Source organism: Heloderma suspectum, chromosome 4, assembly GCF_057233095.1.
Source record: "Heloderma suspectum isolate Gila_16-S chromosome 4, 16-S_ref, whole genome shotgun sequence".
In the NCBI taxonomy this organism is placed as follows: Eukaryota; Metazoa; Chordata; class Lepidosauria; order Squamata; family Helodermatidae; genus Heloderma; species Heloderma suspectum.
This window is the reverse complement of record NC_139461.1, coordinates 202,488,356-202,504,142: the sequence shown is the minus strand read 5'-3', so window position 1 is coordinate 202,504,142 and position 15,787 is coordinate 202,488,356. Positions and strand designations below refer to the sequence as shown.

The 15,787-nt window shown below is 44.1% G+C and overlaps 1 protein-coding gene across 18 annotated transcripts in view; it reads right to left on the bottom strand.

Moving 5' to 3' along the window:
- The window catches only part of LOC146347963 (uncharacterized), a 372,707-nt gene extending 357,553 nt beyond the window's left edge, over positions 1-15,154 (bottom strand). For 3 of the 18 annotated variants that reach the window (XM_084852016.1, XM_084852005.1, XM_084852001.1), the window contains exon 1: positions 14,699-15,149. In XM_084852016.1, coding sequence (XP_084708142.1) covers positions 14,699-14,759 — 61 coding nt within the window. In that variant the 5' untranslated portion in view covers positions 14,760-15,149. Of the gene's footprint in view, positions 1-11,419 lie in introns of all 18 variants that reach the window. The other 15 variants (XM_084852018.1, XM_084852021.1, XM_084852015.1 and 12 more) reach the window with 10 other exon arrangements.
- Between the last annotated feature and the right edge of the window lie 633 nt (positions 15,155-15,787).

The window sequence follows — 15,787 nt, the reverse complement described above, 5'->3', positions numbered from 1 at the left end:
CAATTGGGGACCCTTTTTTTCCCCCAGGTTCACAGATCATTCATATCCAGCTTACACATACATCACTTGTACTCATGTGGGCCTTCTGTACGCAGAGCCAATGAATGCATAGAGGGTAGGTGTGGGACAGCAAGGATGATCCTCTTCTATGCATTCTTTATACAAAAGAGGCCTTGTTATATGCTCCAACACCTAGAAAGGTGGGTACTCAAGATGGGGCCTTTTTGGTGGCAGCACCTCAATTGTGGAACCTCCTTCCAAGAGAGGGATTGTCCCCTTGCTTTAGATGAGAAGTGAATACTCTTTTGTTCTATTGGGCTTTGTATGTTGTATAATGATTTATCACTCTTCAATTTTAATGCCACTCTTATTTTATTGAATGGTGGTATTTTGCTCCTATGTTTCATGGTTTTATGTGATGTTTTAAAGTTTGTATTGTACATAGCCCTATGTGCCTGGTAGATGAAGGGTGAGATAAGAACATAAGAAGAGCCATACACAGTGGCCAACCACCTGCTTGTGGGTAACCCCCAAGTAGGATATGCGTGTAGTAGCTCCCTCCCACTCATGTTCCCCAGCAACTGGTGTACATAGGTATTTATAAATCAAATAAATCAAATAAATAAACAAACATTTAGAACAAGTGAAAAGGGCTTTAGTCATGATTATCTTGTAATTCATTGATTTCATTTCAATATGACTTGGTTGCCACTAATCATGGTTTACAAATGCACGTTCCATATTGCTTCCCAAATGCCAAACAGTTTCTTTTTTGACAAACACACCCCTCTATTTTTTGAAGACCTCCCCCATAAAAAGTGTAGCCCACCATTAAAAACAGATGACAACATGTGTATGTGAAAGTGATTAATTTAGGGCTCTTCTGTATGTCCAAAACCCTATGAGAGAATGATTGTCATGGACTCATTGTCTTATACAAATCAAGTAACCCCTGATCTCGCATTTATTTTCTGGAAGTCAGAAAGAGTTATGGCTCATGATTCACAGGCTGTTGTCACTTTCCTTAAGGACATGACCAAATAAGTGGCCAGGGTGGGACCCAATAGAAATTACATCCCTGGGGATTCCTCCCACATTTCTAGCCCTACAATATGGCTATTATCATTCACTCTGAATCAACTCATCAATGTGCCCTTCCAGGAGTGGATTTTATCCCATGAGTCCTTAGTAACTATGCCAGATGATGGCAGTCTAGTGGTGAACACTAAGCAGATGAGGGCAGTAGCTGATACTTCCCATGTATACTTAAATAGGGTGATCATATAGCATGCTTTAAACCAGTCTGGTTAGTCAATGATGGCCATGTGATCATAGTACCTGCAATCTTCCCAGTGGGAGGATAAGTTGACCTCACCTTTTTGGAGGAATTTTTTAAAAAGCAACAGTGTTGTGCCTTTATCTTTTCAATGTTCTTAGAGAGATATGATGGACCACACAATGGCCAGACCTACGTTCTTACAGAAGCATTATGCACAACTGTGGAGTACCAATTTGGACAAATTTGGAGATGAAATTACAGCTGATGAAGTTATAGTACATTGTTTTATCTTTGGTACCTATTTCCACTAATTTGTAGAACACTAGAACTGGGGATGTTTGATGAATTTCATCTTGGTGAATTCCAATGCGAACTGACTTGACCCATACTTCCCAGAATAATATGTGAATCAGAACATAGTTATCTACCACATTTCACACTTCTCAGAATGCTTGGATGACATTTTTGCCTGAAAACCCATCTGAAAAATGTGTTCAAAGATTTGTGTTTTGAGAAAAAAAAAAAATTTAGAGTGCAATCCTAACTAGATAGGCAGCTGCCTCCGACCTCAGAGGCAACCGCCTATCCAAAGCAAGGTAGGAGAGGCATGGGGGGATCATTCCCTCCACGCCTCTCCTGCCTTGCTCTTTTTCGCTACACAGCCATTTTCGGTGGGGGGGACAGGGAGGGGAAGCTGCCATATGACACATAGGATGTGTCATACACGCAGCTCCGCTCTCCCCGCCCTGGAACTCCTCCCAGCCCAGCCCCTTTTCAGTCGCTCTGCGCTCGTTTTCTGAGCACAGAGGATGGGGCTTCTCTGTGCTGTCTCTGAGGAAGCGCGGATGGGGGGGAGGGTCAGATTTCCAGCAACTGACCTCGGAGCATGGGCTCCAACGTCAGTTCCCGGAAAAAGAGCATGGCCCTCTAGACAGTGTTTAGTGGCCATAGGATTGCTCCCTTATAGTGTAATAATATACACATCTACTCCAAAGTAAACCTCATTGAGTTCAATGGAAATTACACCCAGCTAAAGGTGGCAGCTTCAAATATACATGTTTAAATATGTATTTAAATGTGAATTTTTGTGAAGAATTCTTTTTAAAAGCAGATTAATGTAGAAATGAGACAGAATGGACATGTGAATGAACACATGCAGAAGCGGCAAGAATCAGGAATAGACTAATCCATACATCTCTACCTAGCACTTGTCGCTTGTTTGCTGTGTTCATCCTTGATGAACATAGAAAACTTATTTATTCATTCATTCATTCATTCATTCATTCATTTCTATACCACCGAATAGCTGAAGCTCTCTGGGCAGTTCACAAAAACCAAAACCACAGAGTGCAGCGCAAAATAATATAAAATATGAAAGCTTAAAACCACACTATAACAGTACAGCCAGATTAAAATCTAGCAGCAATGCAGAGATTTAAAATCCAGATTTAAAACACAAGAGCTAAAAGACTAGGAAGCTAAAATGCTAAAATACTGGGAGAATAAAAAGGTCTTCACCTGGCGCTGGAAGGAAAACAATGTAGGTGCCAGGTGAACCTCTCTAGGCAGCTCATTCCACAACCAGGGTGCCACAGCAGAAAAGGCCCTCCTCCTGGTAGCCACTTGCGTCACTTCCTTTGGCAGGGGCTTATACTGCATGTTGACCTATTGGTCGATGTAGTCCTGATTAACACTGGCTTTCCAAAGTTATGGGCACAGAACTTTCCCAGCTAGGCTGCCTGTGAGCCTGTTAACTAAATATTTATTTAGTATATATTTGTTATATTTATGTCCTGCCTTATCCTCCAAGGATCCCAAGACGACATATATGAACCTCCTGCTCTTGAAGTTATCCTTACAACAACCCTGTGAGCTGGTGGGGCTGAGTCAGCCAGTGAGCTTTATGGCCATGTGGAGATTTGAACCTTGAACCATTTGAGTTATGCCTGATTCAGATACATTTTGAAATGCATCTTGCCCCCTAAGAACTATTGAACACAGTTCAGAGATGAATTTCATATATAATTTCATATTTCATTTTGTCCTTGAACTTACTCTAGAATGATGGATTTAATGGGTCAGGATGTAGGCCTCTTAAATCCCTTTTCAATGTCCATTTGGCCATTTGTGAATATGTATTTTTAAAAGAGAGAAAAAGTTGCTGTGCATTATTACAATCATGGCTTCAGCCAGAAATTAATAAAACACTTTGCTTTTCCAATTTCTCTCTCCAATAAGTTGCAGAATAATATCTACACTGGGCAAAAATAGGCAGAGCTACATTTCCCATCAAGTCATGGTTTGTAAACTCTGGACAAAGACTGATCAGTAAAATACTGTACTGTATAACTTGTGCAATGTTCATAAAATAAATTAATGAACAAATAAATATTCTTTGATGGATGAGTTAGCTAGGAAATGTCCCACAAATTCCTCCCTGACCCTATTCTCAAGGGCAGCATGAATTGCACAAAGGGAAAAAATGACATTACTCCCACAGGTATCCCTGCCAAAAGCCCACAGACTGCTTCATACACTGTGCAGTTATTACCCCTATGCAGTGAAAGTACACGTTCTGCAATACACAATGTCACCCACTTCTCAGAGTGGAAAGTATTACCGGTGGCCAGTTCACTAAGAATTATTTACTGCTCCTGCTTCAGTTTTTAAATATTCATTACCATCACTTGTGATGAAGATCAGAATAATGCTTGAAAACATCATCGCATCCCTTTTTTCCATGACATTTATAGCATTCATTTTCTCAGGGAGGGTAAATTTAATCTTCCACACATTAGTAAGGAGAAGTGATGGCAGCAATTCTCTCATCGCCAGATGCCTTCGGCAAATGAGGTTTTTACCACCTACTACCCAAGATGAGACTCCTATTCCTTTAAAATATCCATGTCTGAGAGCAGTTCAGCAGGCCTGAGGGGATGGTGCAGCAGGATGGTCAATCCATTCAGAATCCTTGCCTCAGAATTCTTGTATGGGAAGTGCAGGGAGAAACTCCAGCCTTAGCCTGCTCCTACAACCTTCTTTTTTCTCCCACAGCAACACCTTAAGCCATTTCACCTCAGGAACATGCCTTAGAAGAACACCTTTTTTCAGTGCTTTTCCCTTCTTAACTCAGGAAGCTCAGGGCCACCCCAAGATATCTTGCTGCCTGAAGCAAAGGACAAGATGGAATCACCCCCTCCTATTCCACATACAGTAGACAACCAGACTAACAGTTGACTTTTACTTCAACACTGGCATTGGGGGATCGTCCTCCACCACACCTAGGGACAGCAGGCTAGCTTAGAGGAGAAATGGTAGGCTGCACGGCATACACAGCTCTGTCCTCCAACAACGGGCTACCACTTCGCCTCATGAGGATGGAAACGGCCGGAGAGATTGCATTTACCACTCCCCCTTCCTTCCAACATCTGCTACCTAAGGCGGCTAATAGTAGGACCATTCAGTCAGGACCATTCCTGACTGAGGCAGCATCAAGCAACCCCAGGTATATAACTAAACTTCACGCCTAACCCAGTTTAAAGGAGGGTAGGGGTCCCAATCTCTGCTCTCACCCCAATCTCTGCCTTGTCTACTGTTTTCTCAGTGCTGCTGCCAAAGGACAGAAGCAGCTCGCAGTCCATCTAGACTGATCAGGAAGAGTCAAGAGAGGGAAGAAGAACCACTTTCTCAGTCTCCACAGTTAGAGGTGCTTCTTTAGGGAGTGCAGAAGAATTACACAACTTTCCTTTGCATGGCAGCCCATTCCTTTTCGGGCCAACTGTAGCAAGGAAGCAAAGTAAACCCATCCTCTTTACACTCTCACACCCTTACGTAAGAGCACTTACATGTCACCACCCCCCACGAAAGAGGAAATGCATCACCCAAAAAAGAGAACAGAAGAGGACACTGATTTGCATACAACTACATATGTTACATTTTTATAGACACAACTTTGGGAATTATGACAATTTAAATAGAAATACAAGCCAAACAGACATATTAGGTTCAAATTCAGCTGTATCTCCGGAGAAATTTCTCTCTCTTGCACACAGACCCAAAGACACACATATATGCACTCATTTTCCCAGATGTGGGCTAGCTAGTATGCAATGCACACATATTAAGTTATGAGCTGTGCACAATGGCCTCTTGAAATTATCTGCCCGATCTGTGCACAGAAAAATTTGGGATGGCCGTTTCACCAAATTTTTCCAAGGAGAGAATTTCTCCAATGGTCTCTCAGGGGTAGGGCACACCGCTAGCAGTAGTAGCAGATAGTAGCAGTAGCACAGATGCTTTCTTTTTTTCTGAAGGGTTCTTTCTTTGCTCGTGCAGCAAGTGACAGTGGCAGCAAATGTATGGGCAGCTTGGCCACTCTTTTGCATCCTCCATTTAGCATCATTCCAGGACATTGTGTGTGCGTGCGTGTGTCTGTGAGGGAAATGGCAGCTACCACTCACACAAAATGGTGGAAAATGGTGGTGCAGAATGGTCATTTTTTTCTAAAGGGAGGTGAGAAAAAGAAAAAGAAACATCTCAGACTTTTCCTCAGAAATATGTCTTCTAATACTGAGCCACACCAATAGCCTCCTAGTATGGTACTATATATCTTGGCTGTCAGGCTGACCAGATCTCAGGGATTCTCCACACCAGGCTTTTTATCCTGCAAGTTACCAGGCTTCTGCTTCTGGATTCTTTGTGGGATTAAGATTGGCTTCTTACACAGGCTGACACAGGCCTTTTTTTCTGGGACTTCCTTTGTCTACAAGTTCTACATGAGTCATTATATAGCCACTAGATGGTGCTGTGTTATAGTGGAACTGTGCAATTTCACACAAACATTAAAGCCGAATGACATTTATTACGACATTATCCCCGATCTTTTAAAAACTAGGATAAAGGTCAGAAAGCATGGGATATGCCCTGTAGGTTGATGATGTCATGTAAAGGACTTGCAAACTTTCATGAATAACCAGTCTTGAGTGTGCAATAAAAGCCTTGTGTAGAAATGCTCTCAGACAGGCGGCTTCTCCCACCCTTGAAGCCACGAACTGAATCTGGGACTGTGACATGCAAAGCAAGTGATCTACCACTAAGCTATGGCCTCTTCCCTAGGATTAGTTTCCTAGCAAATACCATACTCTCCAGCATATACTCCCTCAGCAAAAAAAAAAAAAAAGGTTGTAGCCCCAACTTTAAAATAAAAAATAAAGGCAAAATAACAGAAAAGGAAATAAATTGCTCTAGCTGCTAAGTACTCATTATGGCTTTGCCAAGAGCAGATCAAAACACTTAAATCTGCTTTGCAGGTAACACCAGGGTGTCAAATCCTTACACTAAAAGCTGCTGAATTTTTAAGCTGGTTCTGGGCTTCTCTGGGGGAGCAGCCTGCACATCCCCGATAGACTGGTTGCCAGTTAGGACATCATGATGCCAACCAGAAAATCAGAACCAATTATTTTGCTTACTTAAGTTGGCTTTAAGCATGCTGTTAATTCCTCATTTCATCATGGGTGGGATGAGGCTCAAATATTTTATTATACCTATGGCACAATAAAACTATCTCTCAACATGCTTCACAGCATTTTTTCCTTAAGAAATTGTTTCATGATTTTAATAATAACCATACAGAGAGATAACAAAATGCAGGTGTAACCACCATCTCTCCTTTTTGCCTCTTAACTGGCTTTTGTTGTTTTTCAATTATAAGCACTTTTAAAAAATTAAGCTATGCCTATTCCTGGGTTGTTATTTTTCTGTTTAAATGGCAATGGTATAGTTATTACATTCTGCAGCTGTACACAGGTTTTACTCACATTTTCCTTGGTATCCATTAATTGATGGGCTTGCCTCTAAAGCTGAGACATTTCTGGGGACCTGAAACAACTACTGTAAATGTATTATATTTATTACATAAAATAGAATGATGAATTCTGTACTGTGGGACAGCATAAATGCTATTGAAAGTGGAATAGAGGATTGTATTTTATTTCCTTGCTTACTCTGCAAAAGGTTGTGTGTTCTTTAAAGTCATTCCATATAATGTTAGAGACATATAAGCCTTCTTCAAGTGTTTGCTAATGAGTGTGTGACAGGGAGAAGCCACACCCCCGGCAGGGAAGCCACACCTCTGGTCAACATATGAAACCCGTTGGTCTGGAGGGGGCCACATGTCAGTATGGATGTGTCAGGGATTGCTAAGCCCTCACACTAAGTAGTGAGGCAACAGAGACTAACTGTGCAATCTACAAAACCTTTATACAGATAATAACACCTTTTCATACCTGTAGCATTATGCCTAACTAGCTAAACAAGGCAAGCAAGGCAGTTGTCTGTTAACTCAGATGGCTGGTTTCCTGCCCAGGCTTTTACCAGGCTCCTCCTTCAGGGAGGGACCTCCTGACCCAACGTCTGACAGGCTACCAATCTGGCCGAACGCCTCCCACCTCCTCTCAACTCTGCCCGCTGAACTCTGGCATCTGTCAGTTCTGGTGCTCCCTCCCTCTCTGACAAAGGGTGAGTTCCCATGGGGACAGCGGTGGGTGGGTGGGTGGGTGATGGTCTCTGATCCTGGGCCTCCTGTTTGACAAGCCCCTGGGAAGATTCGTCCCTGACTCCTGGAAAGTGTTGGGGAATTTCCTGCCCCACTCCCTGTCTTGGCTGAGCTTCTTCTACGTCTGCCTCGGAATCTGAATCAGAGTCCAAAACCAAACCAGGGAGCTTGAGCCCAATCCTGGCAGGATACATACACATAGGGCTCCCTCTGCAGGGATGAGAACCCAGGGTTTCCATGCCCACGGAGGAGCCATACAAGTGTGGGGTCCGCTTCAGAAGGAAGCCAAATATGCATTTCCTGTGGAGCAAGGCTATCATGTGTCCTGAAGACATTGTTATTTCGAGAGGCCTTCCTTGAGTGACCAGCCGCAGTTTATTCAATTCAGAATTTGTTTCTTTTAAAATGTTTGAATTGTTTTAACAAGGAATTTTATTCTTTTATCTTTGTTGTTCACCACTCCAAATTTTTTTGATGTGGACTGGCATATAAATATTGTAAATAAATAAATCCTGCATGTTGGCATCTAGGGGGCAGGGCTAGATGTAGTCCCCAAAGTCTCTTCATGTGATCAGTGCCCATGGGTTTCAAACAACTGAAGAAAGCTATAGAAGGATGACATTCTTGGCTTCAGTTATGCTATCTAGCTAATGGATTCACACTTTGACTCAGTTTGTATGCCACAACAACCCATGGTTTGTTAAACCATGGCTTGTGAATGAACTGGGAGTGAGTGAGCATGTTACTCCTAACCATGGCTCTGAATAAACCATAGGTTCTAACTCTAGGTTGTCCCTCCCCTAACAACCCACAATTATGATGTTCAGGCACCATGATAAACAACCCAGGGTAACACATCCCTGGGTTTTGGTTTAGCTCCGGAGAGTTGGCTGGGTGCCAGCACACCCACTCACTCCCACTCATTCACAGCTACTTTGGGTTTAAACAAATCCTATTCCTGTTCTCTGTCCACAAGATGATTTCACCAACTTCCCATAGTGGGATCTATGTAGGAGGAGCCAAAACACCTTTCAAACAATCTGGAATCTTTAGCCCTATTCAGGCATTCTGAACCTGAATAAAGTGAATGCATGAGGATAGATCATAGGTGGCATCTTAGCCCTGCCTCCTCTCATGGGTTTCTGTCACTCCTCTACTCGTGGAGGCTGACTTTCTGAAAAGGATAGCCTCCTGTATCTGTGGAGGCTCTTCAGTCTTCACATGATCCAGAACGCTGATTCCCCACCATTCTGCATTGTGTGAAGAGCCTCCATGGACATAGGAGTTTCTCCTCATCAGAAAATCTGCCTGGAGGCTTCTGGAGCATATTTTTGAGCACATGGTTGTCCTGTGTACACTTAGAGTGCCCTCTAGAACACACCCAGCACTTGTCCATGGCTGTGAGTTGCTGTTGCATGGCAAGATCGGTAGTGGTGGACAAGTTGTCTTTCAAGAATGTTTGTGCAGGGTCATTGATTAAGGATAAGTGAGAATTTTGTTTCAGATTGTTTTTGATAGAAATTTACCAACATTCACAAATTTATTTATATCTGCGATGGAAATAACTTGAGATAAAGAACAAAAACTGCATGTGAGAGAAACTGAAACAGGAAGTTTCATCCATCCAGGCCCAGGGCTTTGAACATGTAGCTCTTAAAAGTCAGTGCTTCATTAGCATTGACAACTCTTTTTTTTGACAGGCTCCTCATCTTTAACAGCTATAAGTCAGGTAGGTACATTCTGGGCTTCTCCATGCTCTTTAGAGATAGGACGTTGAATATCTCAGAGAGAAAGATGTTTCACCGGTAAGGAGTAGAAGAGAGAGAGAGAAAGAAAGAAAGAAAGAAAGAAAGAAAGAAAGAAAGAAAGAAAGAAAGAAACTGAAGATAGGGAATAGAACAAAATGGGTGGAACATACCTGCAACAAAATATTGCAGTGTCGACTGTTCCTGTTCAGGATTCCAGCCAATCATGGCCTCTTCCAGGATACTCGATTATTCCCCCTAGCCCCCAATTTTTCTCATGCCCAACAGACACCCAGTGTTCTGTGGCCACTGAAGTCAGAGGGTGTATGTGTTGCCCCCTTAGGATTGGGGGGGGGATACTTCATGGTCACACCTTACTCTTGTGCATTGGTGGGCCATTTTGGCTAAATAAGGATCAGCAGTAGTCACCCCTGAACATAACTAATAAAGGTAATATTATACACAGAACATAATAAGCAGAGCCCCATATAACTCGCTCTCTGCTAATAAGCAATACTCTACTTGATTAACCTGTCCCCCTCCTTCCATATATAAATAACAAATAACACATTACAAGACCAACCAGATAAAGTTCTGTAATCAGATACATGGCTCAGATTCATAGACTCCAGCCAAGAACATAAGAAGAGCAACCCTGCTGGATCAGACCAAAGGCCTATCTAGTCCAGCATCCTGTTTCCCACAGTGGCCAACCAGATGTCCCAACGGGGAGTCCACAAGTGGGACATGGAGGCAGCAGTAGCACCTTCCCACTGTTGCTTCCTAGAGGGATCTGATCTGCTTCAGATACTGGAGGTAGCATGTTGCCATCATGACTTGATCTAAGACATTGATAGTCTTATCCTTCCCCAATGAAATTTGTCTCATGCCCCTTTAAAGACATCTAGTCCTAGGTTGGTAGCTATTCCCCATATCTTGTGGGAGCAAATTCCATAGTTAGCCATGTGCAGTGTGAAGAAGTGCATCCTTCCTTCTGTCTGAATCTCCTACCATTCTGCTTCATTGGATTCTAATATGATGAGGGAGGGGGGAGGGGAAATCTCCCTAGTCACCTTCTCCACATATTCCCCCCCACCCCGACTTCCTTTTTTCCTAACAAAAAGGTCCCGGAAATTGTATCCTTTCCTTGTAAGGAAGCTGCTCCACTCCCTCGATCATTGTGGTTGCCCTTTTCTGTACCTTTCCCAGCTTTGCAATATCTTTTGGAGGTGTGGTGACCAGAACTGTAAACAGTATTCCAAGCATGGTGGCATCATGGATTTGTACAAAGGCATTACGATACTGGCATTTTAATTTTTAACCCCTTTCTTTACAGTCCCGAGCATGGAATTTGCCTTTTTCAGAGCTGCCACACGCTTGGTCAATTTGCCACACTTCAGTTATCCGCCATGACTCCAAGATCCCTTTCCTAAGGCCAGATCTGCACCTTCTGTCATAGTATTATGATCCCACCATGGAAGCCCTACATCCCTGTTGCACATATACACCTCATAGGACACGCAATGCCGCCTGCTGTGGTATATTGGAGAATGTGGACTAAAGAGCAGGAAATACTGCTACAAAAGCGGCATATCGAATGTGCAATGTGCCCCAACAGTTGTCAATACCAACTGTTCAATACCACCATAAAGCAGTAGTGTACATCTGGCCCTAGTCACTCACTGACAGCACAGATCACATCTGTAGATGTGAGGTTAAGGTATTTTTTTACACTTGCATACATCATTTTACACTTACTGCATTTGCCTTTTTTTATGTCCATTAATGTTTTTTGGAGAGATTCTTTTGTAACTATTCACAATCCCTTTTTGTTTTAACTACCTGGAATAGTCTGGAATATCTACAATCTTTCAGAGCTGCTGCACACTTGGTCAACATTTTCATTCAGTTATTCTCCATGACTCCAAGATCCCTTTCCTGTGACAATGCAGATCATATCTGTATATACGTGAAAATAAAACATTTACCCTTGTTAACATCACTTTGCACTTACTTACATTGAACTGCATTTGCCATTTTATTGCCCATTCATCCATTTTGGAGATACTCTTACACATTCACAATCTTCACAATCTCTTTTTGTTTCAACTACCCTGAATACTGTGGAATCATCTATGATCTTGGCCACCTCACTGCTCATACCTAACTATATTCAGTTTTTGGAACGAGTTCAAAAATAGCTGTCCGATTCTCAGGAACTCCACTTTTTACATCCCTCCATTGTGAGAATGGTCCATTTATTCCAACTCTCTGCTTCCTGTTCTTTAACCAGCTAGCAATTTATAAGAGGACCACTATATAGATCTAAGATTAGGCATAGGTAAGGATTTCACTTCAGTTTAGGGATGGCGGAGAATTCTGCCACGGATTTCAGTGAGGCCGAATGCACTGGCATTCAGCCCGCCCAAACCCGTGGCAGAACGGCCTCCCACCCCCTGCCACCCCGCAGAATCCCCCTGGGACGAAGCTTACCTGGGGCGGAGGCAGAGGCGGCGGTGGCTCCGGCGGTGGCAGCAGCAGCTGGTCTCTCAGCCGGCTTCTGCGGCCGCAAATGGTGGCCATTGTGGCAGCCGCCGTTTGCGTCCTTCTAGGCTGCCGTGATAGGCTACGTAACTATTTACGTAGCCTATCTCAGCAAAGAGCAGGGACGCAAACGGCGGCCGCTACACCATTTGTGCCCCTGCTCTTTGCCATGATAGGCTACGTAAATACTTATGTAGCCTATCATGGCAATGAGTAGGGGCACAAATGGTAAAGGTAAAGGTAGCCACACAAATGGCATAGCGGCTGCCGTTTCTGTGGCTGCCTTTACTGTGATAGGCTACGTAAGTACTTACGTAGCCTATCATGGCAAAGAGCAGGGGCACAAATGGTGTAGCGGCCGCCGTTTGCGTCCCTGTCCCCCTCCTTACATACTAAATACTAAATACTTACGTAGCCTATCATGGCAGCCTGGAAGGACACAAATGGCGGCCGCCACAACAGCCGCAATTTGCGGCTGCAGCAGCCCAGCTGCGGCCAGAACTCCGGCTGCGGCTGGCCCCGGCTGGCGGCTCCGCTGACCTGCCTCAGAGTGGATCCAGCCAGGGAGGATTCCGGAGGGAGGGATGGAGCGCCTCCCCCCCCACCGTGGATGCCCCAGCACGGAACCAGGTAAGTGTTTCGTACATCCCTACTTCAGTTTGGTTTTGCTCAGAAATTTGCAAAGTTCTCTATATTTGGGTCAATACCAATTTGATATTTAAAAAAATTAAATGTGGGAGAAATTAAAACCAACATATTCATCTATCCAGGCCTGAGGCTTAGAGTGCTTAGGTCTTAGAATCATAGAATAGTAGGATTGGAAGGGGCCTACAAGACCATCGAGTCCAACCCCCTGCTCAATGCAGGAATCTAAGTCAGAGCATCCCTGACAGAGGGTTGTCCAGCCTCTTCTTGAATGCCTCCAGTGTGGGAGAGCCCACCACATCCCTAGGTAATTGGTTCCATTGTTGCATTGCTCTATCAGTCAGGAAGTTTTTCTTCTGATGAGGAGCGGTATATAAATATTGCAAATGAATGAATGAATGAATGAATGAATCTTCAGCCAGAACCTGGCTTCCTGTAAGTTGAACCCATTATTCTGTGTCCTGCACCCTGGGATGGGGATGAATGAACTCAGTTGTGCTCACCGAGTCCCTGCTGCTGCCTGGCCCTGCGAGCTGGGCTGCACAAGCCCTAGGGGGCTCAGCAAGTGGTCCGGGAGCATCCCGCGGCTCCCGCACCTCGATGCAAGCTGCCATTGCTATGCAAGATGGGGGCTCATCTTGAGGTGTGGGTGGCTGCAGGGGTGTCTCTGCTGCTGCCACTGTAGGAGGGGCTGGGAGAAGGGGATAGGTGCTTCATTCTTCTCCCCCCACCCCTGCTACTGCAGCGACAGCAGCGAGGGACAGGGTGGCTGTTTAAGTAAGTGTAAGAGACTTATGTAAAACAACCAGCCTGTCCCTCGCTGCCGCCTCCACCGCCACTGTAGCTGGGGGCGGGGGGATAAGAGGATAGGTGCTTCCTTCTTCCCTCCACTCCCCCTGTTACAGTGGTGACAGGCTGTTCGGTTTACGAAAGTCTCTTAAACTTAAGTAAAATGACCAGCCTATCCCTCACCGCCACTGCTGTAGCAAGGACAAGGGGGGAAGAAGGGAGCACCTCTCCTCTCCCCTGCCCTGCTACTGCAGTGGTGGCAGCGAGGGACAGGCTGGTTGTTTTACGTAAGTGTAGAAGACTTTTGTAAAATGACCAGCCTGTCCCTCGCTGCTGCTGTAGCAAGGGGGTGGGGGAAGAGAGGAGAAGTGCTCCTTTTTGGTGACAGGCGGCTCACTGAGGGACCAGGTGCCCGCACGCTTGCCTGACTTAGCACGTGGTGAGTCAGGCAAGAGCTGGAGTCTGCGGACTGGCGTCCGAGGGGCCGAACCGGCCATTTCACGCTGGGCTTCAAGCCCCAACCAGACACCTGTGCCATGATCAAGAAGAGATCCTGGCCTCCCTGTCTGTGACAACCTTTCAAGTACTTGTTGAAGAGCACTGTCTTATCTCCCCTCAGTCTTCTCTTCTCAAGGCTAAACATGCCCAGTTCTTTCAGTCTCTGGATTTGAATCCCAGTGTATTCAACCATGTTAGGACTTAATTAGGGTTGCCACCTTTTTTTCTGTCAGGCTCCTCATCTTTAACAGCTACGTAGCAGATAGGTACAACATGGTCTCTTCAGGAAACAGCCTTAAAACTCGATGAACAAATTACTAAGAAATTCTACTTACCACGCATTGAACAACCACGCAAAGATTGTTTTCTTATCCTATCTGTGGCATAGGCACTGCAGTCTTAGACATACGTGTCTAGGAATGAGTTTCATTGAACTCAGCATGACCTACTTCAGAGTAGACACGGATAGGACTGACAGTATTCAGAAACAAAACAAAATGGTTCAGGAAACACACCAGTCGCAAACATTACAACGTCCGCTTCCTTTGGTTTCATGCTCCTCTCCCCCCACCACTATATACATACAGGTTTATGACTGAGGCAGTCTGTTATTTTGTCACCTGATTATGAAGAAGAGAGAGTTACCTGCATTGATAAGAGGGGCTGAGTCAGAGTAGATTTTTAAAGGTGCGTAACCACTGTCCATTCCCAAGCTCTTTCAGTGCCTGGAAAATGTCTTTTTATGCCCACAGTCTTGCCCCCATGTGTATGGTCTTGGAAATTCATCAGCTGTCCTTTTGCTCTATTGTGTCTTCTTCTAGCTCCTAGCATAGCAAGCTTGGCACACGTCCAACATTTATGCACCGAAAGCTCTCCTTGTAGCACAGCATCAGCACGATGGAGAAGCAGTAAAATGCCATTCCTCTCTCTCAGATCCTGCCTCCAAACTTCAGAATGCACTGTGTCAACAAGCTGCTTCTTCCAATTTAACAATATAGTTGAGAAAAGGGTGTTTATGCTTATGTAGGATGTCTAAGCAGCCTAGACCAATAGAGCTGCGCTGTGGGCTTGGCCCCGGGGCTGCAACTGATGATCTCAGTTGAAAACAGGAACTGAAAGTACATTTTCATTTGGTTGCTTTGCCTGGGACCAGCCTGGTTGTCTTAGTAAATGCCTGAGCTTACCGTATCAGGGTATTGTCGTGGTTAGAAGTATGTGGCAGTTTGATAAGCTAGCCACACTATGTTAATTTATGGGATATTTTATATTACAAATATCTAGAGGAAAGTTTATTAAGAATCATTTTGCTTTCCTAAAAAAAACCCCAAACACTTTTGATAATTAAAAACATCTGGAAGGCCTTTTCGATCTATCATAAACAAGAGGAAATCCAAATCATGTGACTTCTAAGAAAATGATGCAAATTGAATTCCCTGCCAAAATTTACAGTAATCTGTTTTTCTTTCACTCCTCGCCTCCCCCCCCCCCCTAATGGAGGAGGAAAAGAGGAAGAGGCAATATGAAGTGAACTACTTCAGACAGAGAAATATGCTAAGCAAAAGAATTGTTGCTTTATTAAATCAGCTTAATCATTTGGGGCGTGTTTGAAAATTACATGGGAGCAAACCACTGAAAAAGCTTGTGTTCCTTTTTTCAGCATTAATCACTTCCCTTATAAAGGACTTGTTAGAGAGGACAAGTAATTACATGGATCCTGACTCAGGTTTGCTTTGC